Genomic DNA, 25342 nt, shown 5'->3' on the forward strand with positions numbered 1-25342 from the left:
CTCAGGACGAAATGGACAGACTAAAGGGACAAAGATGAAGGGAGCGGGTGGGTTGGCATTCTACCACAATAGTCCAGGCAGTAGCCTGTAGACTGTTGCCTGTAGATCAGCAATGGGACGGATGGACAGGGGCAAACAGCTTCCTTTGGGGATCTGCCCTCCCCTTCCAGAGAAGGGAGAATTGTGCTGGGAGCAGACAGAAAAGACCATTTCAGATTGGTTTTCTTTTTTAATACCAACCAACACAGCGGGTTCCCTCCTCGTTGAGATGGTAGCCACGGCCACAGTTGGGCACGTTCTTCTGGCACGTGTAGGAGCCCTCCGTGTTGATGCATGTCTGCCCGACAGGGCATGGGGCACTGATACTTAAACATTCATTGATATCTACAGTGGGGAAAGACAGACGGTGGCATTAAACTTGGAGGGCTTCCAAAACCCAACAGCTGGATCTCCACATCCCACATCCCCCCTCTTTATAAAACCACAAGTGGAGTGACTGTGATGCCCTCAACTGGGACCACACGGCAGCCTCCCAACTGGCTCCCAGATTCACCAGCACGATACACCTTGACTACCACCTCCCCACTCCATCTTCCTGCCTCTCAACACCTCCATCTTTCACCACACCGAATCCAAAGCTGCCTGCCTGTGAACCCCACACCGTGAACTTGGCAATTCAGATGCCAACCTGTATTCACGTGCTCCTCCGGAGTGGTCACTCAGATCCTGCCTCTTTACCCACCTCATCCCTGCCTGGAAAGCAGTCGCCCCGCCTGCCTGACGAACATGTCTCTCTTAGACTTGAACAGTCTCCTCGGCACACCTCCCCCTGCCCACCTGCCCCCGTTCTGGGCTCCACGCGGACTCAGGGCACCAGGGAAGGGTTGCTGTAAGCTCACGACACAGTGAGTGCCCTCCCTGACTAGACATGCCTCTGATGGGGGACCATGGGGCGGGCGTTCATCCCCCTTGAACACACGCCCAGCAAGTGTGACCCAGTAAACAAGGAGAACTCGGTTACAATTCTGTTCACTCCTCGTGCTCACATTTGGTGCAAACTCACACAGACTGAACCTCCTACGAGCAGTCTTCTAAAAGGAACTAAGGTCTTAAGAATCACTTTGTTCGACGCTTATAAACCATCTGGGGGGGGGTGTGGGTACCAAGAGAAAGAGTGATGGGAGAGGATCAGGGTCCTTCTCCCCTCCAACCAAGCCCCACCCTCCTCAGACACATGGTGGGAGGGACTCCCTCCCGACCTGGAGTCGGCCTTTGTGCTGACGGTCTCACCAATGCTGCACTTTACAGTTTACAAAAGCTTTTACCTCCATTACTGCCCTTGACGACCATAGCTAGCCTGCAAGTTAGGCAGGGCCATGATTATTATTTATATTTTATTTTATTTCATTTTTGTTTGTTTTGGGAGAGGTAATTAGATTTATTTATGTATTTCTAATGGAGGCACTGGGGATTGAACCCAGGACCTCGTGCATGCTGAGCACGTGCTCTACCACTGAGCTCTACCCTCCCCTCATCTCCATTTTATAAACAGGAAACTCCCCAAGCCCAAGGCTGGAGTTGGGGCTCACTCAGGTCTAGAACCAGGGTCTCCCTCCTCCCAGCCAGGACGAGGGCCCTTAAATTTGAGGGCATGGGATAAACCACAGCCCACCGGCCAGACCCAGCCCACTGCCTGTTTCTGTAAATGCGGTTCTACCGAAGCCCATTCTTTACTGCATTGTCTACGGCAGGGACCCTGCGGTGGGCGAAGCTGGTATTTACTCTCTCGCTCTTCACAGGGAAAGCCTGGCCGCCGCCCAGCATGAGGCTGTGTTTGTTTGTTTGTTTGTTTGTTTATTTATTTATTTAATTTTAGAACATTTATTTTTAGTACAATGTATTTATTTAGGGGAGGAGGTGATTAAGTTTATTTATTTTAATTTTTTTTAATGGAGGTTCTGGGGACCTTGTGCATGCTAAGCATGCGCTCCACCACTGAGCTCTACCCTCCCCGCCCAAAGGCTGTGTTTAGAAACGTGACTGCTGCCTTCCCCCAAGTGCAAGCTTCCTGTGCTCCAGTCGTGGCTAACGCTCCCAAACCCATGCCAGGAAACACTGGCATATGGGATCCAGAGAGGGGAGCCTGCCAGCCTGTGAGCTCCACAAGGTGAGGACCAGGTGATCGATGAGTGAATGAATAAATGAATGGGAGAGTGAATAAACAAAGCAAGTGGAAAAAAAAAAGGCCCAAGTGGTCTGGGAACACACCGCACAGCCTCTCCTCTGAGCGGCCCGTGCAGGAAGAGCCTAGATGATGCCCCATCACTTTGTTTAACCCAGTGACCACAGAACCCAGGACCCGTGAACATCCCAAGACCGGAGTGGATCCACGGGTGGGAAGCCCTGTGCCGGCCTCACCTCTGGTCCTCACTAAAGCAGAAAGGAAGATGGACCAGGGGAGGGATTTCAAAGAAAAAGAAAAGTGAAAACCTGGAGAAGATGTGATAGTTGCAAGGCTCTGGGTGACCAAACCTCAAGGTCCTAGAACATTCTGTGTTTTATAACAGGGAAAGAGGCCTCTGCTTTCTCGGACCCCAGCCCTGGGTGGAGCTTTGCAGCCACAGGGCCGCCTGCTTCGTGGCCGGAGGGGAAACAGGCTCTTGGGGTGCCAGGGACGGGTGCAGGGGCTCCAGGAAGATGGAGTCTGGCCACACACAAGCTTCCACCACAGATCCCACTGTCCTGCGGGAGTGAGGGTGATGTCTGCAGAGGCATGCAGACGGAAGACGCAGGCCGCACACGGGGAGGGGGACTGCCCTCGTCCTGAAACTGTCCTGACACTCTCCTTCTATCTTGTTCCACTTTCTCCTTGTAAAGATGTATTTTGGACAATGCAATCATTTCTTAAAAGATGACATAACCACATGGACATGAAATGATGTCAAAATACATTAAGGAGGTTAAAAAAAAAAGGAAGTGGCAGAACCGTCTGGTCTCATTTAAAAAAAAATATATATATATATAAAGTCTCGGGCACACAGACACTGCCCAGCAGGGGAGACGCTTTCCCTTTCTGCACTCGGGTTTTGCTTGCTTTTTTGTAAAGATGTGTGTAACTTTTGATGTAGAAAAGATAACTTTTAAAAAGAAAGAATCCTGAACTTGGTTGCAAGGATAGTGGGCACACGAAAAGGGAGGACCCCCGGGTGGGGTGGGGAGGTATCGCCTCTAGGAACAGGGGGGAGGCAGAGCTACAGCCAGTCCTGGGCTCCGCCCCCTGCGCAGGCCGGCACCCTGCAGTAGGGGGGAAGCAGTAGGGGGAAACCGGGGCCAAGTGGAGACCTGCGCGAGTTCTTTCTTTGTGGAAATCAGGCTGATTTTGCCATGAGTCAGGGTTTCCATTCCCAGCAGATGCCATCCTCCGTGGAGCCCCCTGCAAGTACACTGCAAGTCCAGGCAGGACCCGCCTCCCTCCAGCCCGGCCTGGCCTGGGAGAGCCATCAGCCTCCCGCTGAGGTGGGGGTGGGCCCCATCTGGGAGTGATGACAGCCCCGCTGGCAGGAGGCTGGCCAGGAGCCAACTGCAGCCCAGCTGAGGCGCCCACAGCTCAGACGCCTCCGTTGAAAGGGGGGGCTTTAGGAACAAAGACTGGGGGTTGGGTTCAGACAAGGCCCCTGTCCTAAGGGATGGATATTCTACTTGTCTTTAAATATGGAATGGTAATAAAAGCGGGAAGGGCTTTCGATCCAAACTATCATTTCAAATCAAAGCAATGATACAGATTTACCTGCAAGAGGGTAAGATAGAAATAAGACTGAAATTCTTGGTCCCTTGCTCAGGACGGTGCCGGTCTTTGTGGGGGATGGGTGACGGGGCAGCCCGAGGGCGGGTGGATTCTGACTAGCAGCACCTGCAGCTCAGATCAGGGACATGTCTTTCTGACCTCAAAGGGAGGACCTGGAAGCTTCTGCTGAGCAGAGGGCAAGGGCAGCCTGGCAGATGGACTCAAATGCCAACGGCAGACAGTGACCTGGTCAAGTGGTTAGCCTGGGCGACCGCAGGACAAAGCAAGAGCTCGCCTCCTGTTTCCAGAACAGGTCACTCTGGCCACCACTCCCATCCCCTCACCCCTGCCCGCGCTGCCTCTCTAGCTGGAGCAGTAGCAGACCTTCTCTTTTCACTAAATTCCATGGGATTTTCTTTCATTTCACATCGCCCTTCCTCTGATAGCAACACAGTATTTTGCTATTTCAATCATTTTTCAGTGTACAGATGAGTGACATTAAGCACATTCACAGTGTTACGCGACCATGATCAGCACCGCCCACCCACAGAACTTTTCCGTCATTCCAAGCAGAACTCCACCTACCACGCACACACTCCCCACCCGCCTCCCCCAGGCCCCCGGCAACCACCATCCTTCTTTCTGTCTATGAATTTGACTAGTGGACCACACAGAGTTCTTTTAAAACCAGGTTTTAATATACGGGGCATTTCTCAATCACCTTGTTTAATCCTGGCCTCAGGCCTACAAGCCAGATATTCTGGTTAACCCCATTTTAAAGAGGAGGAAATTGAGGCTCAGAGGGAGTGAGTAAATGACCTTAGGTCACTCAGTTCAGCACCAAGCGTCTCTGACTTCAAAACTCAAGCTCCTTCATCTAAACCAGGGGCTGCTGAACTACAGCCGCGGAGCCAAACCCAGCCTGCCGCCTGTTTGTGTAAATAAAGTTTTATTGGGACACGGGCCTGCCCATTTGTTCACATACCCATGTCTGCTTTCCAGCTGCAACAGCAGAACTGAGTAGTTGCCACTAAGACCTCGCAGTGCCTAACGTGTTTGATCTCGGCTCTTTATAGAAAAAGTCTGCCAAGTCTGTTCTGTATCCAGCTCCCCAGATTCTAGAGACTCGGCCCATCACCGGACGGCTCACCCGCCTGGGGGACCCCGCTAGCCCTGGTGGCAGTGTCTTACCAATACAGTTGCCTAGAGCATCTTGTATAAAGCCACTCTTGCACTGTAGCTTGGGTCTGCAGCGGAAGGATCCCAGAGTATTCTGACAGATAAAATCGGGGAGGCAGTTATGAATACCACTCTCACACTCGTCAATATCTGGTACATCATAAAAAAAGGAAATTGTTAGCAACAGTCCTGCCAGAAGCATGTTACAACACTTTAAAAATCACAAGAAAGTTTTTTTTTCTTTTTTTTTTAAAATGCTCATTACTCAGACTATAACCCAAAACATTCCAACAGAGAGGTCACAGACAAAAAGGGCCTTAGTTAGCCAAACGGCGCTCATGTGGCTCAAGATCTGGAACCCTGACTTTTTTCCCAAGGCTCTTATGATGCAAATTTTGTTATATAATAAATAACCCAGGCATTTTCCTGGCAATACGTGGTTTGGTTTGGTTTTCATTGCAGGCTAAGTGCATGTTTAGCTTAGACTGCAAAGCAGTGATTATCTTGGTGGTAAAATAAACAGTCTCCGTAAACTTACTCATCCTCAGGTTCTCACAATATTCCGATATTAACAATGGCAATTGTCATGATCGGACCTGCTGGCTGCCCTTCCCTTCAAGTTCACGGCTGTCAAATGTTCAAAAGTGTATACTCAGCTGGCTGGGCCCCTGGGTCCTCTAGGTCCAAACCGCCCAGTGAGTCTGCAGGAGTGGAGAGGACTGGGCTTGCCCAAAGGCCCTCAGACGTCAGGAGGGTGTGACTTGCTTTTGAATTAGCCTCACAATTCAACCGACGTTTTTACACAAGTGGTTTTGTCGTCCTAAAGGCCTGGAAACCCTCAGCAGAAAACTATGTTCTAACAGATCCTCTTCAAAGGCTCATCTGCCAAATAACATCTATGGTTTGGCGGGGAAAAGCCAGCAGCCAGAAATGTCATGTTTTTATGCAGCGGAAAGGAATATGCTTTGAACTTCAAGGGAGCCTGGAATCAGATGGAAGGCAGCTGTTGTGCAAAAAATAATTTTTTTGGTTGGGGGAGGCGGTTGGAAAACACAAGTGAGCACCTGAAATTCATTTTTGGTCTTGCTGTTAAATGACCATGCTCTGAGCCTTTTCAAAAATCCAAACCCTCCACTGTCATTAACTCAGCATTACGGTCAAGAAAGTAAATCTTCGCTAATAACAGGGTTGGCCAGTGCCCCAGGCAGCCGCAGCACCACGGAGCCTAGACCCCAGGGGAGCCCTGTGCCCCTGCTCCCATCATATCCTGTCTACTCCCAGGAGGTGGGGGGGGGGGTGAGGTTTTTAGACTTGGAGCTCATTATACCTTTGCAGTCATTGTCCTCTGTGAGCTCATAGCCAGTCCCACAGCTGCTGTCTCGCTGGCAGCGGAAAGAGCCCACTGTATTGATGCAGGATTCTCCAAGCCGGCAGTTTTGGCTGCCTGTGATGCATTCATTGATATCTAGGAGAGACACAGGCCGTGCAGGAGTAACCAACGGGAACGACGGATCCTCACGCTTTATCAGAAGGCCCAGTGGGATGGGGTCCCTGCATGCACCGAGACGCCCGCGTGCGTGCATACTCGGGGCGGGCACTGGCGCGGACTCCTGGGCACTCTATCAAAGCAAAAGCCAAAGTGGTGGTTTCTCCCCCATGCCGAGTTTCAGATCTATTGCTTTTTCTGAGCACCTGCTAAGCACGTGCCAGGCCCTGAATGGGAGTCATGCGATCCTTAAGAACCCTGCACGGGGCTATCACCTCCCTCCATCTCCCCTACCTCCCTGATGAGGGGCCAAGAGAGGCTGGGGGATGTGCCCAGGGATCCAGCAGATCCTGGATTCAGAGCTCGGTCAGACCCCAAACCCAGCCCTGTCTCCCAACACAGTGTTTATATCCTCCCCAGTGAGTGTTGTGGCAGAAGCCACACGCTGCAAACTCCAAGGAAACTCTAGGTCCAGGGAACACTCGGAAACCTGGCTTGTTCTTCACCTATGGATGGGGCCCAGAGTGGTGCAAAGTGGGCCCTGCCTGGATGTGGAGCAGAGACAGAGGGGTTCCCGAGTGCAGCGATCTGCCATCTCGCTGTCGCCCGGAGTGCAGCGACGTTTACCTTCGCAGGAGACACCGTCGGAGAGCAGCTGGTAGCCCACAAAGCAGGAGCACACGACCTCCTCCCCCGTGTCTCGGCACTGCTGCTTGCAGGGCCCGCCGCCTGCAATCAGAGCAAACGTGAGCGGAGGCCAGAGGTGCCCGGAGACCTCCTGGTCATCTGGGTGTCTGGATGGGGCCAGAGGACATGCCCACAGGGTGGATAACACAGAAAGGCAGGCTCCCCAGCTGGAGACCGCCGCAGCCTGCACAGCACCCGCCCTTCCCAGGGAAGCCCCAGGTGGGCTCTGGCATCCCCAGGGCTGCGCTTCGGTCCCGGCCCTGGTGACAGACGGGGGCGCGCAGGGTGGTCCCTGTAGGTCGAGGTGGAGCTGAAGGGGGCGAGGCAGAAAAGAGTGTGATGCTACTGCCCAGCACAGACCCCGAGAGTGCAGTCCCCCTCCCCAGGGTGCAGTCCCCCTCCCCAGGGACGCCAGGCCCTGAAGAGGCTCCCATCTCCCCCCAGATCTCTCAGGGCGGCCCTGCCAGCCCATTTCCAATGCCACTGCCTCAGCTCTGGCCGCCCGCCCCCAGGCTCTCTGAGCATCCTGGGTGCCACCCCTCTGACCTTGTTTCCCACAGGGCAGCCAGTGTGACGCTCAAAGAGCATCTCACGGGGACAAACCTCCATGAAACAAAGTTGTCACTGCTGCACAGGGCTGGCCGGGCCCTGCCCACTTCTCCAGCCTCTTCCTCGATCCCTGCACCCCACCTCTCCCCAACCCCATGGCCCCCTGCCCAGCCCAGCTGAGGGTCTGCATGTCTCCACTCCCACTGCCCAGTACCCCCAACAATGTCACCTTCCTGGCTAACCCATCCTCACCCACTGCAAACCAGCTACCCCCTCCCCCAGGAAGACCCTCCTATTCCCCCCAAAGAGGATTATGGGTCTTTCCAGGGCTCTCTGCTCCCCTTCCCCCCACCCCCAGGCCTCTGTGCCATCTGTCACTGTCCACTGAACCACAGCATTTTGTGATTAAACTGGTTCCCTAATTAATGCCCAGGCACAAGGCAAGTCACTGAACAACCCTGTGGAGCAGCCCTGCCAGTCCAGACATGCAGGAATGTCCCCTAAAGAGAAATAAAATCTTACCCTATGGAAAACAAAGCCGCAAAACCCTACCGACTTTAAACTTGCAACTGTCTCCCTTGTGAGACAAATGGATATTACAGATGGCACGGCGGAGCTCCAGGGCCCAAAGGGGCTCCCAGCCTTGGGGGGTCACCGTTCACAAGTCTGTGAGCTGCGGCGGGAGGGCTTTGAAAGCCAGCTACCCACACGGCCCCGGCCCCTTCTCTACAAGCCCACCGCCCCCCTCGGCTGCCTGCCAGGCCCCAGCTAGGAGGACAGGAAAGCGGGGAGCCCGGGAGTGCGGGAGGACAGCGACTTACAGCTGACTCCCAGCCAAGGGCACTTCCCTGAGCAAAGCCTGGGGTCAAGCTTCCAGCAAGATGAGCAGTGACTCTCCCTCGGGGTTAATTAACCATCGGGAGGTACCAGTCTCACCTCGGCAGCGGTCATTCAGGTAGGGGTCCTCTTGTTCCTCCTCCATCTCAGAAATCTTAGCTAAGGGGAAAGAGGCAAAAACACGTTTGTCCACACGCAGCGGCCATCTTAACTTGGCGCAAACTCCGAATATGTTATCTTCTTGTAAACATCAGGCAGTCCTGCCTGTTTGTACATCTTATAAACAGCTCAGCATTCGTTTTATCTTTTTTTAAAACAGACTTACACTCATAGATGTAGCTAAATCTCCAAAAGATCTATTATAACAGAAACAGCGCTGGCACATGGGCCCAGGATCATCAACCTAACGCCAAGGCTGGTTACGCTGCCCACGTTACTTGAATATTTCTGCAAATGCAGTCACAGCCCTACTGTAAATTAAGTCACATCCTCCAAACCTAAAACAATGCACCTGGTAAACACTTCTGATTTTGAGTTGAGTTGTGTTCCCCCTCAAAGACATTGCAGTTCTCACCCCCAGTACCTGGGAATGTGACCTGATTTGGGGGAAGGGGCTTTGCTGATGATCAAGTTAAGATGAGGTCATTAGGATGGGTCCTGAGCCAATGACCAGTGTCCTTCCAGAAAGGAGAAATTTAGAAAGAGAGACAGATACACACAGAGGAAAAACGATGGGAAGCAACAGGAGAAGACAGTCAACCACAAGCCCCGGAAGACCCGAGGCTGCCGGAAGCTGGGAGGGGAGCCCTCAGGAGGAGCCGGCCCTGCCGACACCTTGGCCTCGGATCCCAGCCTCTAGACTATGAGACTATCCACTTTTGTTGTTTAAGCCCCCAGTCTGAGGTCCTTTATCCCTGCAGCCCCAGGAAACAAATACACTTATTTTATAGTTTGCCTGCAAAGCTCAATTTAGCATCAGTATTCACTCATACAATTCATTCAGCAAAGATGTCTGAGCATCTGCCCTGAGGGTCAAGGACAGATAAGGCCCCTACTCTCAACAGGGGATTCAACAGGGGGATAGGATCGGGGGACCCAGTGGGGGACCAGGGCCCTAATTTAAAAGGGTGGTATTCCACTGGAAGTTCTGCCGTAATATAAGAAATGGATTCGTCCTTTTAATCTGAGTGGGTGTACCCAAGGTGGGGGGAGAATCCCCAGAATACTTGCAGGCCATGCCCTGTGATGCTGAGGACCTTCCACGGGACGGAGCGACAGTGACCACAAGTCAGTCATAGTTCAACAGCCACCACATCACAACGCGGGGCGGGAAAGCACAAATCCAAGCGTGTCCCTGGCACAGCCACGCTTACAGGAGAGAAGGAAGGGAGCCAGAAAGAAGACTAGAAGGACGTGTGATCTAATGGAAACAGCATTTATCTCCGTGTCGACTTCCTCTTCCTTTTACCTTTCTGTGTCTTCTAAAATGCCTACAGTGAGCGCATGATACGTGCACACTGGAATAATAACCATCGGTAAAAAGAAACATGTTAGTAATTCTGCTGTAAATTTCAGTGTAACACTTTATATACGCCAACTATGCATAAGGCGTTACTTTTTAGGGGCTATTAAAATATGATAAGGGTCCCTAAATAATTCAAGGAACTTTCCAGCTGGGGAGGAAATAAGCCAGAGACCTTTAGGGTGGGAGTTGCCTCTAGGTTAGGAGGCTGGGAGCACCTTTCTCAGGATCTTTAATTTGGGGACTCTTCATTCACTTGGTGCAATGCATCCCGGCAAAGACCTCCCATGTGCCAGACAAGGGCCAGGGTGTCCAGACCCCATCCTCCAAAGGACTCACAGTGACAAGGTCACTCGTGAGATGGGTGATGAGGTCATCAAGGTTTCCAGTGTTCTTCAGGGGCCAGCAAGCCTGCAGGGAAAAACCACTTCTCTTCCTGCTAGAAAAGGAATCTTGACCCTAAGCCTCCACAGCCTCAGTCTCCCAATCTGTGGAATGGACATAACCAAGATATGCCCGAGCACAGTTCTTCCCAAAGGAACCAGGCTCCTTCCCTCGTCTCAGACCAATACTTGGATAAATTTTAATAACTGCTCATCAGAACAGCAAAGTTAAGAGGACATATAAGCTCCAATTTTATATTTAGATTAAATAGACATGAGTTACTCTATCAAATGCTTACAGATGTTTTCAAAAGCTTACTCTCAATATCTGTACTTATTTTGTTTCAGGCCAGCATTGGTCTGTGGGCCCACTGTGTGGCCCTGTGGTAGCACACAGTAGGCCCACAATAAACGTTAGTGGAAGAGAGGAAGGCAGGTCTGTGGGTGAGCAGGAAACCACAGGGAAGTCCTCATAGAGACACAGAGGAAGGCCTGGAGCAAGAACTGAAGCAGATGAAAGACAAGGGAGAAAGACGACATCTGGAGAGCAGAGAGCCCAGATCAGAGACGCAGGAGAAATTCTCCACCAGGGTGAATACTCTGAATCATTTAAAGGGAAAATGTCATCTCTGATTTCAAAAGTCAAGGAGGGAGCCAGAATGTGGTTCCAATTCCCCTTTATGACTAAGATAGCTGAAATCAGCCCCATGGCATCCACAGGCCCTGGACTTGAGAAATCAAAACAAAGAATGGAAGAACAGTCTTTTGACGCAAGACCCCAAAGCCACAGGAATGGATGGCCTGACTTAGGGACCACTGGTCTGCGAGCTCTTCCTTCCTACCCCTGCCTGCCCCTTACCCACTTTTAACAGAAGGCAGACAGAGCTCACAGTGAGAAGGCCAAGGTCCCAGTCACGCAGCAAGCTTGGAGCAGAGCAGACGCCTGAAATTTTCCAGGGCTCTTTCCATTATGACACAGGAAACCATTGCATAAGTGGAAGAGATGATTAGACAAGCCAGAAGTTTCCTGAACCATGTAACTGAACCGAGCCCCAAGGCTTCAGGATTTATGTGGCTTCGGACAAATAGAGGGTGGAGAGCTGAACTGGTGGACGCACAGCTGGGAGCACTCTTGAAGCTGCTCTTGGGGTCACTCGCCCCTTTGCTGAATAAATATCTAGTATTTGAAAGCTCACAGCCTGCTATTAATGACTGGTGCCCCCCCTCACTCCAGCCTCTTGTCTACACGTCATCAGCTTGAGATGGAGAGAGAGGGCGTCAGAAAGGTTAGGGTTCACAGAGCCAGGCACCCCGTCAAACACTTTCTAGCCCTTCTCTGACTTAATCCTGCCAACAACCTGATGTAGTAAGGACTGTAATTATCCCCATTCCACAGATGAGGGACCTGAGGTCTGGATCAATCAGTTTGCCCAAATGCATGTCAGGACAGGGACATGAATGCAGATTTGTGGGATCCCAGATCCCAAGCCCTCAGTTTCACTCCAGGACAGTGACGAATGTGAAACTGCTCTGACAATGAGAACCAATCTGTGCTGAGGTAAGGCAATGATGAATGCGCCCTCACTGCCTGGGATGGTCAGTTTTATGTGTCCACCTGGCTGGGCCAAGGTACCCAGATATCTGGTCCAACACTAACCTGGATATGGTTGTGATGGTATTTTTTTTAAATTACTATTATTTTTTTATGGAGGTACTGGGGATTGCACTGAGGGTCTTATGCATGCTAAGCATGAGCTCTACCACTGAGCTAAACTCGACCCCCCATAACAGTATTTTTAGATGAGATTAACATTTAAATCAGCACACTGTGATTAAAGCAGATTGCCCTGTTGTGTGGGTGGGCCTCGTCCAATCAGGTGAAGGCCTTAAGAAAAAGACAGACCTCCCCCAAGCTAGAAGGAATTCTGCTAGCAGACAGCCTTTGGGCTCAAGCTGCAACATCAGCTCTCCCCTGGGCCTCTGATCTGCAGGCCCACTCTGCAGATTTCAGACCTGCCAGCCCCTACAATTGTGTGAGCCAATTACTTAAAAATAAATCTCTCTCTTTGTACACATCATATTGGGTCTGTTTCTCTGGATAATTCTGACTAATGCACTGCCCAAGAAGGAAGAAAGGAAGGGGGAATTACCTGTCTCTTGAAGGTCCCCATTGTCCCCTGGGGCAAAGTCTGTGGCCTCCTGGCCCTTGACACAGCACGCCCGGAAGACCAGCCCACATTGGTACCCGACCATGAGGCTGTACTCGCAGCTCTGGCCCTGGGCCTGGGCCGCCCTTCCCAGCAGGCAGCAGTGGCAGCATCTCTGCAGACACAGTGGAGACCCCAGATGGAGAAGCCAGATACACAACACAGCGGAACCCCATGACCTCTCATCCCTGTTTACTCACTCTGACTTGTCCACCTCTTCTAAATGTTGGCAATAAACAGCAAAGCAAGCCAAGCCTGAGGCTTGCTGCCCACCGCCGCCCCCCTAATCTTGCAGGTCCTGGTTTTGACAGGAACCTTAAAGGGCCATATCCCATCAGGTGCTCCACGATGCCTGACTGCCCCCCACCACCCTACCTGGCCCAGCTTTCACCTCCAGGAAGAGGGGGCTGGGAGAGGGGACTTTTGGGCTCACACACGAGCTCCCTAAGGGTCCGGGTCTTTTGCGTGGTCTGGGACTTCTCTACTATGCCTGGAAGGATGAATACACACCTTGTCTCTTCCCCGCACCATCCCCCTCCCAGTTAGGGTGGTTTGGGCAACAGGAAGGAACCTCAAGACTAGTCATCGAGTGAGGGACAGAGTTGCTGCCTGTCACCTGGAACCCAGTGTTCCCCAAAAGTCACACACGAATCCCAGGGACAACATTCACCCTGGCCCATGAAAAGCCCTGTTTCAGTCCTTATCATTCTAAGAAAAGCACAGAACTTTCCAAAAGATCCACAGCAGGAGCTGGGGAGGGGTGGCTTTGCTTGAGTTTCGTGGCGGTCGATGGGTCTCCATGCCTCTCACTCGACAGCCCCCTCCGCCGGAAAGGGCGGGAGCATTAGTTACCGCCTCCACCTTTCAGATCCACCTTCCAGGAAACACAAATCACTCATCTGCCAAAGCGATCCGCCCCACTCCTGTTAGAGTGTTCCATGCCTTTCTCTCAAGTCTGGGGACACGGGCAGAAGTGTCTGCCAGGCAGACGGTGTCTGTAGAGCCCCAGCCCTTCCTGGGAGGCAGTCACTGGATGCGTAAGGTCCTGGCTCCCAGGCCCCCTTGACCAGGCCCCCCTCCCCCCAGCTCTCTCACACCAGAAGCCTCCTCCCGTGAAAGCCCACAAAGGCTGAGGGTGGGCAGAGGGGCTGTAGACCCCAGACCCTCTACGTGGAATCTCCCGCCACATCCCATCTGTGTGAAGAGAGTCCCCAGAAAGGAGCCCACGCGCCCCTTCCCGGGATCCTGCTTCAGTCTGATTCTTGCTCCTTGAAATTCCTTCCTGGGCTTCCTAACTGGGAACAGGTCATCTTTCCTCCAGGGAATTCATTTTCATCACCCGGCACCTCCAACAGAAACCCAGATGACCAGGGCAGTTAACTTTCCAAACTTGAGCCCCTCTGGCCGGGCTGTTTTTCTCCCTCAGAAGGTGGTAAGGGAGGGACAGCCTAATTTATCTGCAGTTCTCAGACCTGGGCGTGCTCTCAGGAACTTCTCCACATCTGTGCAAAGACACAGGCCTTCCACAGTGACAGAGGCCCTGAGCGACATGGCCTGGACTTGGAGGCCCAGGAAGGATGACATCATTCACTCACAGCTGACCTTCAGGGCGGGGCTCCCTCTGGATGGACCCCACTCCCAGCTCTGCCTCACCAGACCCTCCCCTGCTGGTCCTGAAAGGACCCCTTGTAGGGGCTGCTAAGAGGCCGCTTTGGAGTGTGGGCATCTCTGAACCTCAGTTCTCTCTTCTAGGGCAGTCACGGAGGTCACGTGTTACCAGAGGCTTTAGTGGGGCCCCATTCTGAGCTCTGACTAGCTCTGAAAGGCAGAGAAGCCTGAGGGCCTCCTGGGTGGGGATGCCTACCTCGAACTGAGAAGAGGGTTCAGAAGGCCCCGAGCCCAGGTAACCCCTGCTCTGACCTCTGCATTCCTGTTGGAAGCCCCAGGACTGGGGGGTCTTCAGGGGAAGGCTGGGTCACTCCATCCAACACTTCCCCAGTGTTGGACTGGGCCCGGGATTTACTGAATAAACTGGAGGAGGTGGGGAGACTTGAGTGGTCCCCCCTCCCCTGGCTGGGCACACCCTGCGGTTGAAGAAGTAGCTGCTGAGTGGGAGGGGCCCAGGTCCTCACCTTCACGAACATGGCCTCAAGGCTGGCATTGTCACTGCGCGGCATGGCGCAGCTGTCCTGCTCGTTGGCCAGGTTGATGCCCGTGGCACAGTGCATCTCCTCCAGGTGGTTGTGGCAGCATTGCTCCTGGACCATCCTGTGGGTGGAGGGGGAAGGCTAGGCCAAGGGCTCTGTGGGGTGGGGGCCCACCGGGTGGCACGCAGGGCCTGGGAGCAGGAGCCCCTTGGGGTTGGGATCACTGTCATCTTTGGGTGTCCCTCCCCCCACTAATCCAGAGACACACACAGAGACACACACATGACGCTTGGCGTACAGACGGTGCTCAACGGTGTTTAATGAGATAGACTGGATGCAGGGTGACATCTGGGAGTGAAGTCAGGTGACCCAGCCAGAGCCGCAAGTCACCTGTCTGAGATATGAGCCTCACCCACAAGAAAGTCCTATCTACTTAAAAAGCAGAAAGAGCTGATTGCTGGCCCTGGGCCAGACCCTCTCATCCTTCATCAAGTCCAGTTCTTCCCAACACTCGTCCCCAGTTTCCAGAATCAGGGAAAACAGCCCCAGAGACGAGGAGTAGGTGGCCCAAGGCCACAGAGTGAGGGACGGGGGCTACAGTGACACTGGGCTATGGCGTCCACGTCTCCCAGCCCTGATGGGGCTCTGGGAAGAAAGTCCTTGGAAACCCAAGGATACACATGCAGAAAGGTTTGTGTCAACAGGAGCACTGTCACCTGCCAGGACTGAGACACACTCAAGGCTGTAAGGGTAGGCAGGTGAGGGAGCAGCAGGTGTGTGAGTCCCAGCAGACCCCACATGTCCCTGGCTTCAGCCAAAGCCAGCAAGGGCAGGAGGAGCCACCCCTGACCTGTGCCCACCCAGGGATGGTGGGGCCCACCTGGCTTCCCTGCACTGCCAGCCAGGATGCCTCTGCCCGCAGGCAGCAGCCCCCAGCCGGCCCTCCCCCAGCCTCCATCCTGTGGGGCTGGAGCTCTGCACCCGGGTCCCCATGTGCTCCCAGAACTGCCGCCAGGCACCAGGATGTATCTGTCTATACAGGCAGACCTCGGAGATGTTGCAGGTTTGGTTCCAGACCACCACAATAAAACAAGTCACATGAATTTTTTTGGCTTCTTAGTGTATATAAAAGTTATGTTTAAGATGACTGGATGAAGAAGTTGTGGTAAATAGATACAATGGAATACTACTCAGCCATGAAAAAGAATAAAATCGTGCCATTTGCAGCAACATGGATGGACCTAGAGACTGCCATTCTAAGTGAAGTAAGTCAGAAAGAGAAAGAAAAATACCATGTGATATCACTCATATGTGGAATCTGAAAAAAAAAAAAAGACACAAATGCACTTATTTACAAAACAGGGACAGACTCATAGACAGAAAACAAGCTCATTGTTACCAGGGAGAAAGGGGGTGAGGAGGGATAAATTGGGAGTTTGAGATTTGCAGATACACACTACTATACATGAAATAAACCACAAGGTCCGACTGTAGAGCACAGGGAACTAGATTCAATATCTTGTAGTAACCTACAATGAAAAAGAATATGAAAATGGATACATGTATGCATATGTATGACAAACATGATGCTGTACACCAGAAATTGACACAGCATTGTAAACTGACTAGACTTCAATAAAAATAAAGCGTTCCACCTTGACAAGGGAGAAAATCCTGACGCACGTTACAGCCCAGATAAACCCAGATGACCAATCGCTAAGTGAAACACGCCAGTCACAAAAGAACAAATACTGTGATTCCACTTATATGAGGGACCCAGAGGAGTCAAATTCATAGAGACATAAGATAGAGGGGTGGGCTGGGTTAGGGGGTAGGTAATTGTTTCTCCGGTATGGAGTTTCCTTTTGGGAAGGTGGAAAGTTCTGGAGGTGGATGGTGGGGATAGCTATAATAGAGTGATGTAATGTACTGAACTGTACATCTAAAAATGGGCAAGATGGTAAAATTCATATTATGTATATTTTGCTGCAATCTTTTAAAAAATTGGCTGCAGCCCTATTGTGTGCCAGCCAGGCCCGTGCAGAGGCTTCAAGAACGGAGAGAGGAATGGCCTGGTAGCAAGTACAGCCTCCCACACCAAGGGGGCTTCTGGGGCGGTAGCTACTCAGCTCTATCCTGGTGGGGTTGGACGGGTGCAGGGCGTCCTGAGAGCTGCCCGAGCTGCCCTTCAACTTGAACAAGTGACCTCACGTCCACCTGCCTGGCTTGCTCCCCTCCTTCAGGTCCCAGCTCAGACACCCGTTCTTAGCAAGGCACCTACGAACAGCTGCATCTAAAATTGTAAACCTGTCCTGATCAGGACCCCTGCCTCTTGTCCCTGGCTTTTCCTTTCCCATGACACCTGGTGCCTTCTTCCAAACCGCAGACTTCCCCTACTCTGTCAGCACCCGTACCCTCCGTAGAAGAGACTTCACCTGTTTTGTTCCCTGACTTATCTCCATCTCATCCAGGATGCCCTCAATACTATTTGTGAAATAAATAAACGAAGGGGTTCAGAGAGGGTCCGCCAGACTGAAAAACATCAGCCCCAGGACCTCTTTAGGTTTTGGCTCTGTGTGTGTCCAAATTCCTCCAAGAGACACGTGGGCTCAATTCAGTCCAAGGTTTTAGGCAAATTTATATGTGGATCCTAAGAAATGTTGGCCCTTGGTTAAGACTAGAATGCACCACCAGGAACAAGTCGGGGTCAGGAGGAGCCTGGACTGGCACTCACACTTCCCAAAAAGAGAGAAGGAATTCCCTCTTGGCCACTCATAACGATACGACTTACATTTCAGGAAATCGCCTAATGCATGTTTGAAATGTACCTCTGCCCCAGATGTAGATCATAGCACAAATGCCTGCTGCATGGCCGAGCAGGTAGCTTCTATACAGTCTGGGGCTCAACGGGATTAAAGAAAACTCCAGGGGGAGGGCACAGCTCCGTGGTAGAGTGCGTGCTTACCATGCACAAGGTCCTGGGTTCAATCCCCAGGACCTCCATTAAATAAATAAATAAACAAATCTAATTATTTCTCCCTGCACCAAAAAAAAAAAAAAAAAAAACAAAACCCTCCATAACTTAGCAAAGACATTGGTGAGTAGAAGTCAGTAACAGACTTGATCCTGACTAAAATCCAAGTTCACAAGTAGGGCCCAGAAGCCCCTGAGTCTCCGACCTCAGTTCCTCCAGCTGCTTGAGGGGTTCAGCTGACTGATGCCTCACTTTGTAAGTCCTTGATTTACAAACAGTGCTGCCTGTTACGGTGGGATTGCAGCCTTCCTCCCTGCAACTCATGTTGAAGTTCTGACCCCAGTACCCAGTACCTAGTACCCAATTTGGAGACTGGGTCTTTAAAGAGGCAATTAACGTGAAACGGTCATTAGGGTGGGCCTAATGCTATCTGACTGTGTCCCCTAAGAAGAGGTTAGGACACAGACACACACAGAGAGGGGGACCGTGTGAGGACACAGGGAGAAGGTGGCGTGTACAAGCCAGGAGAGAGGCCTCAGGAGAAGCCAGCCCTGCTGACACCTCGATCCCAGACTCCTGTCCTCCAGACGTGAGGCAATAAACGTCTGCGGCTTAAGCCCCCTGGGCTGAGGCCTCTGTTAGGGCGGCCGGAGCAGACAAATACATCCCCGCTGCCAGGCCTCGAGGTCCTGGCTTCTTTCCTCACCTCTGTCACTGTCACAACCCTGAAAGGAAGACATCCCTGGCCTCTTTCTTCATTTGGGGAAACTGTGGCTCACACCACACAGCCAGAAATCCAGCCTGGGTGGCTCCCGGGGGCCCGGCTGCCTCTCTGGGCGCCGTCTGTAAGCAGAACGCTTGGCACTGACCGCCCAGCTTGGCTCTGGAACTGCCAGCCGCCCTCTGACATTCCTAGCACGAAGCCGCGCTCAGGAGCGAAAGCCCCAGCTCCCACTCATCAGATGTGCCGTAAATCCCAAAGGCGTGGTCCCCCAGTCAAGTCAGACAGTCTGGGTGCCCTGTCTTCTCTTCCTTTGTTTGCTCTATAGTGCTTTTGACTTTTCAAGAATTTCCTAAATTGAGATTTACATCCTCCGTCACGGCTGGCTGGCAGGCAGCAGCCTCAGCTCGGTGCCAACACAAACGCAAAACTCCAGAGTGAAGCGACCGAGTCTTTCCTGCACATTCTTCCTGGGGCAACTCTCACCGGCAACCTGCAGTTCCAAGTGTCAGAGCTGCTCAGACTCGGATGAGAGGCAGAGAAAATGAACGGATGTCAAGTGATGGAATGCCTTCACACCCTCTGCTCCCCAGGCAAGCAGATCTGGGTCCAGGTCCTAACACCATCACCTGCCAGCTGTGTGGGCTGGGGAACGCTCAGTCTCCTTGTCTGTAGGTGGGACCAGTAACAGGGTTAAACGGGAGTACAGAGCACAAAGTGGGAGCTTCATAAAGGCTCGTTGTGATTTCCACGGTGACGACTGCCATCACAGATCTTTATCACTTATTCGGAGCTGGCGGTCTCCTACAACTTCGAGGCCGCTGGGGTCAATTTAGGGGAGAGACTGGAATAAGAACAGCTGGCCCAGATGTTGGCTACTGCCTCAAGCAGACAGCTGTCTGGCAGGACTTTGGCTCTGAGACTGGCTCATCTGGGTTTCCAGGGTCTGGAGGTGGCCCCATGCTTTTACTTGCAAAGCACTTCTGGTCACATGATCTCATCTGCCCCCAATCATCACCCCCTTTTCGGGCGACTTGGTCACAGCGGCCAGCTGTGGCACTGAGGGCTGCGAACCCAGATCTCCTTGCATGCAGCCCAGTGAGATGTCAGAAGGCCCTGACTATGCCAGGGCAGCCAGGGAAGGGTGAGCCGAGTCCCACACGAGGACTGTGGGAGCACAGAAGAGGGAGGCAGGGGTCCCGGCCTACAGCACCTCTCACGGCCTGGGCAGGTCTGACCTGGGGTTCCTGGCCTCTCCCAAGGGGAAGGACCAGGTACCCACTGTCCCTTCCTCCCCTGCTTTTGTCTAAAGGAACACCATTCTGGTAAAACGGTGGCCACTGGCAAACGTACCTGCATTCCTTGGATTCTGAGGCATATGGCAGCGAGCAGTCCCTGTGCTGAGTGGCCATTCGATGCCCATCTGCACAGCAAGCCTCCAAGGGGACCTCTGTGTCCGCTGTGCAGGGAAGAAAATGGGGTGACTGACGGCAGGTGACTCACCACACCCCGCCACTGAAGGTCCCTTTGACACACAGTCTCCCTCGGGTGGCCCAGGGCTCCCGCTCCCAGCTGCACCATCTGCACGCCGCTTCCTTAGGTCTCCTCTACAGCATCAGGCCAGGTCTGAGAGGGCATGGCACATCGTTCCTTTAGTCACTCAACAAACGCGAACCGAAAACTCCGCTGGATCTCGGGCTGGGAGCACACACCCTGCTCCTTCTAGAAAGGCCCAAAACCTCGGCTACTGTCTTCCAAACCCAATTCTGACGGGGCCCCCGGGGTCCCTGCACTGGCCAGAAGCCAGCAACTCAGACGGGGCCTGCCCGGATGGGGTTCCCTGCCTTCACAGTCCAGAGGGCAAGACAGACAGGAGCTCCTGACCACAGCCTGTCCGAGCTGCCGTCCAGCCCAGAGGGCAGCATGTCCAGGACACAGCACAAATTGGGGAGGCCCGGAGATTCTGAGCAGAGCTGGCACCAAACACTGGGACAACCAGGGAAGGCTTCCCTGGAAAGTGGGGACCCAGCCTGGCGAGTGGAGAGCGACGCCAGGGAGAGGTGCCGCCTCAGCCGGAGGCAGAGGAGGGAACGGAAGTGCGGGGCCTCAAACGCAGCCAGCCGCTCGGGCGGGAAGCAGGGCGCCGGTGTTTCTGGGCCCCACTCTGCGCTCTCACTTTTTCGTCGTGGCCACTTGCTGGGGAAGCATCAGTCCTCATCAGACAGGTGAGGAAACGGCCTGCCGATGGTCTCTGCCCTTGATTTGCCAAAAGACCACAGCTTCGCTTACAGAAAGGAAAGATGGAAGGCTCAGGGGGTGGAGGAGCCGGCGCACCCACGCCCTCACGGCTGCACCGGGAACCGGGCCACCAGTCCCCAGCCCAGCGCTCGGCCCCGCCCAGGCTGCAGCCCCGACGGGCCCCTCGGCCCACAGGAAGGACAGGACCCCACCATTCTGCAGGGAGGAGCAGCCAGGTACCAAGGTGCCCTCAGCACGAGTTCCTCCCGTGGCCCGGAGGAGGTCACCTCTCGGTGGGACATTTCAAAGACGGCTTTACGGAGCACCACGTTTCCGCACTGCTGGCTTCCCAGTGCTCCATGGGGTAAACCCCACGGGGCTTGGCCACGTTTCTTGGCACCAAGGGCCTTGGGTGTTTTGTTTGAACTCATTCCTCTTCCAAGGCTCAGCCCTTGGAGGGGTGGCCTCAGAAGAGGGTCACTCCTGGGCTCAGCACGAGACCCATGTGTCCTGAAACACCAGCTTAGAGGATCTGTCGGCAGCCACCTTGAGCAACTCTGCAGACAACCTGAACCCGGAACACTGTGCCCTTTAATGCTCTGTGGAAACAATCGTCACCTCCAGAAAGAGCCCGACGGGCACCGTCAGTGCCAGGCTGAGGAGCTGAGGCCAGGAGGAGGAAGGGCCTCGCCAAGTTCCCCGACAACGACAGCCTCCCTACCCCAGGGCTTCCGGGAACCCTGAGCAGAAGGTGTACCTGCCCCATCCTCACTGTCACAGCCGCCGCAGGCTGGCAGAGAAAGTCCAGGGTGGTCTGGTTAAGGATAACGGTCCACCCCACAGCAAAGCCTGCCCGTCCACTACAACCTGGCTGTTTGGCTGGTCCGCACCCTAGCTGTCCCCCGACAAAGCTGTTTGGTGAACGTGGGGGAGTCACCAGGGGATGAGGCTCAGATAAAATCGATGTCACGGGTTTCCCAGCGCCAAACGTGGGGGCCCATCACAAAGGATGGCTAACGGGGGTGACCGCGGAGGCTCCCACTCATTCGTTCGGTCACTCTTGCTCCAATTGATTCTAAGAAAAGCAATCACAAATCGCAGGACATCTCTTGCCACAGATAAACATGCCCCGTGGTCCACGTGCCGGATGACTGGGGCCCAGACACGTGGCCTGAGACAGAGACTGATGTCCCCTGTGCTGCCCCAGCTCCCGCTTCACCCCAACCCCAGCCAGGCGCCCTCAGTTCTCCTGCCCAGGGTCTCACCCCTCATGGCTTCTCACAGCCTCTCTCCAGCCCTCGCCCACCCCCCCTCTAGTCTCTCACCCACTCCTGCAGCCTGGTCTGGGGTAAACTCACCACTTCCCAACACTCTGTCCAGCCCTACCCCTACACATGAGCTGACCAGTCTCCTGTCCTCTCAGACCTCAGCACAAAGCTGGCACCAGGCAACTACAGAGTGGAGCAGAAAGAGAGTCAGCTTCTGGGCCAAACAGCCCTGGGCTCCCATCCCACCTCCAGCACTTTCTTGCTCTGTGACCTCGGGCAGGCTACTTCCCCTCTCTGAGCCATAGGATACCTTCCTTACAAGTTCTGAGCACATCGTGAGCTCCAGTAAACAGTGGCTAGATTCACAGCAACCAAACAGTGGGAAAGGAACAAGGAGGATTGGCTTGCCGTGGCCCACGAGAAATGGGGGAGCCACGGCCCCACCGTGGGGTCAGAGTGGCCCAGGGACGGGGGCAGACCCTGCGCCTCCCCCGGCTCTGAGCCAGACGCCCGCAGCCGGCTCAGCGGGCGGGGCACCTCGTGCCCTGTGCTGTAGAAACACGTGGAAATGATTCCTGCTGGGGAGCCTTGAGCACTTTGAACCTTATTCTCAGCGGGACAATAAAATGTTAAGTCCTCTGCTCAGTCCAGAAACCTGGAATGTCTCTGGAACGCTCCAAGCAGCCACAAAGCTGGAATTCGTGCAAAGCAGAGCCTCCCAGCCGCCGGGGTCAGCGCCCCCTCCTTGCATGGGAGGCGCCCCCACCAGCCAAGGGGATGTTTCCACACAGCCCATCAGCGAGGCCATGGGGAGTCCACAGGGGACCACGGCCAGGCTGGACAGTGACGAGGCAGAGGTCAGAGCAGACATCTCTGTCCTCATGCTGACAAACAGCCTGATGTGTGGTGATCCTCGCCAAGACGGCCCTTCCATTCATTCACCACCTCTCACCCCTTCGGCCCCTTAAATTCCTTTCTAAGCCACCGCGTCAGGCACACGGAGTCACACCGTCGAGTAGAAGTATCAGCTCTAACCCACTGCCCCTCTCCTGGCGTCACCTCTGATATTTCACTATCGGGACAAACAGTTCTGGGCTGAACGCCTTCCTTTGTCAATCTTGGGTTCAGATTCTTAAGATTCCAAGTTGGCTGTTCTACGAAGACTGTGCTGAGGATGACAGTCGGTTTTGTGGACGATTATTTACCTTCCTTGATGTCCTGAAGAACAATGGGTATATACGCATCCTTGAGTTAAAATCACGTTGGGGACGTAACTCTCCATTGATTGTTGTTTTTGACGACTGAGCACCCATTACACCTAACACTTCTTTTGAATGTGTGCTGTTGACCACATGACACTAAGTGAAGTAAACCAGTCACAAAAGAACAAACGCTGTATGATTCCACTTACATGAGGTCCTGAGAACAGTCAAATCCATCGAGACAGAAAGTGGAATGCTGGGTGCCAAGGGCTGGGGGAGGGGGTAAGTGTTTACTGGGGACAGAGTTTCCACTTGGGAAGATGAGGAAGTTCTGGAGATGGATGATGGTAATGGTTGCACAACAGTGTGAGTGTGTTAATGCCACTGACCTGTGCACTTCAAGACGGTTAAAATGGTCGATTTTATGTTTTGTGAATTTTAAAAAGGCATTTAAAAAATTGAGTGTCTGTGTACAACTTTGTGCTGCCTTTCATTAGGAAAGGAATTGGATGTTCTACCAATGAAGTCACCTGCTGTTTTCAGTCGATGTTGTTTTAATGCACTAATCTGAATACTGGTAAGGAGGATTAACCTGCTCAAGTTGTATTTTAGAGGGTTCTTGTATACCACCTTGGCAGTGAATGCAATGTTTTCCATGGCAAGCTAGGAGACCTCGAATGCGAATGGTGAAAATGCTAATGAACAAAGTAAACTGTAACTTTGCAACCAAAATAAAGATGATTTTAAAAGTTAAAAAGGGGCAGGGGAGGGTATAGCTCAGTGGTAGAGTGTGTGGTTAGCATGCATGAGGTCCTAGGTTCAATCCCCAGTACGTCTGTTAAAAAATAAGTAAATAAATAAACCTAAACTACCACCCCCCCAAAAAAGGGGGGTAGGGTACAGCTCAGTGAGTGGTGGTCAGCAGACTCGTGACCGTCCTCACCCTACCCTGACATGGCTATAGCATCCCCTCCTGTAGGACCCATCTCCCCTGGTTTTCCTCTTGCCTCTCGGACTGTATGCACACCTGCCACGCGTCCCCTGCACTCGGCCTTTGGAAACTGAAGCTCCGTCAGGCTGCGTGGTCTCGGGTCCACTTCTCTCCGCGGGCTAGCTCGCTCACACCCACACCAGTTCAAAGGTCCTCTTCTCCGGGAAGTCCTCCCTAACCCACCCCAACGCACATGTGTGCGCACACAGGAACACAGGGCGGATGCGCTTCCTCTCTTCCATGGTCTCTTTGCTCCCCCGAACCACCCAGCACTTAGCACAAACAATTACCTGTGTGTGTACTTAGTGCCATGAGGGCTAGGCAGGCATCTCCTTCTGCACCTGCCGCACACCTGTCCCAGAGCAGGCACTCAGTAGATGTCTATGAAGGAGTGAATGGACAAATGATCTCTAGCTGTGATCCTAGCAACTTTATGAACCAGGGGACAGGAAGGGATAAAGCAAGTTGCCGGAGGCCAAGCAACAAACACAGAGGCAGCATTTGAATCCAGCCTCGACTCTAAACTCACACACACTCACCATAAAACGCCGATGGAGACTGGCTTCCCCCCAAAGCTGGACTTAGAAGAATGGAGACTTTTCGGTTGGAAAGTGAAGTGAGGCCGTTCAGTGTCCTGCTTAAGAATATGATGCAAGAGCCAGGCTGCGCGAGTTCGAATCCCGGTGCTGCCACCCAGCAACTGTGTGCCCCCGGGTGCGCTGCCTGGCCTCTCTGTGCCTGGGGTCCTCACACCAATACTGGATGATGGGGATGATGTGGGAGCAGTGCAGCGGGGAGAAGTCATATCAAAGCGACAAAGCACATGTAGGTAACACAATCACAGTACATTTCTCTCCAGCAGGCCATGCAATCCAAAAGGAAAAATACGTTTAAGAAAAATACTGGCTCAAAAAAAAAAAAAAAAGAAGAAGAGAAGAGGAAAGGGAAAGGAAAAAGAAGAAAACACTGGCTCAGCCGTTAGCATAAAACCAGTGACAGCTGGCACCTGAAAGCCAGTCCCGCAGCATCCCCGCCACCCGCCAGGGCTCTGGGGACCCCCGAGGAGGCGGGCGCAGTGCTGCTCCTCCCCCACCAAACTGCCTGGGAGGGCTCAGTCCCATGGCCCCTGGTCCCCTTGTCCTTCCTCCCTCCCTCCCTCCCTCTCTG

The 25342-nt window shown here is 53.3% G+C and overlaps 1 protein-coding gene across 2 annotated transcripts in view; it reads right to left on the reverse strand.

Annotated features, from left to right (window-relative positions):
• Positions 1-25342, reverse strand: part of FBLN1 (fibulin 1) — a 77673-nt gene that overhangs the window by 45400 nt on the left and 6931 nt on the right. For both annotated transcript variants that reach the window (XM_064491371.1, XM_031463433.2), the window contains exons 2-9: positions 19830-19935; positions 14767-14902; positions 12578-12749; positions 8622-8681; positions 7077-7178; positions 6291-6428; positions 4976-5113; positions 241-384 (exon numbers count right to left, since the gene is read on the reverse strand). In XM_064491371.1, the coding sequence (XP_064347441.1) occupies positions 241-384; positions 4976-5113; positions 6291-6428; positions 7077-7178; positions 8622-8681; positions 12578-12749; positions 14767-14902; positions 19830-19935 (996 nt within the window). The remainder of the gene's footprint in view (positions 1-240; positions 385-4975; positions 5114-6290; positions 6429-7076; positions 7179-8621; positions 8682-12577; positions 12750-14766; positions 14903-19829; positions 19936-25342) is intronic.

Source organism: Camelus dromedarius, chromosome 11 (assembly GCF_036321535.1).
Source record: "Camelus dromedarius isolate mCamDro1 chromosome 11, mCamDro1.pat, whole genome shotgun sequence".
NCBI classification, from domain to species: domain Eukaryota; kingdom Metazoa; phylum Chordata; class Mammalia; order Artiodactyla; family Camelidae; genus Camelus; species Camelus dromedarius.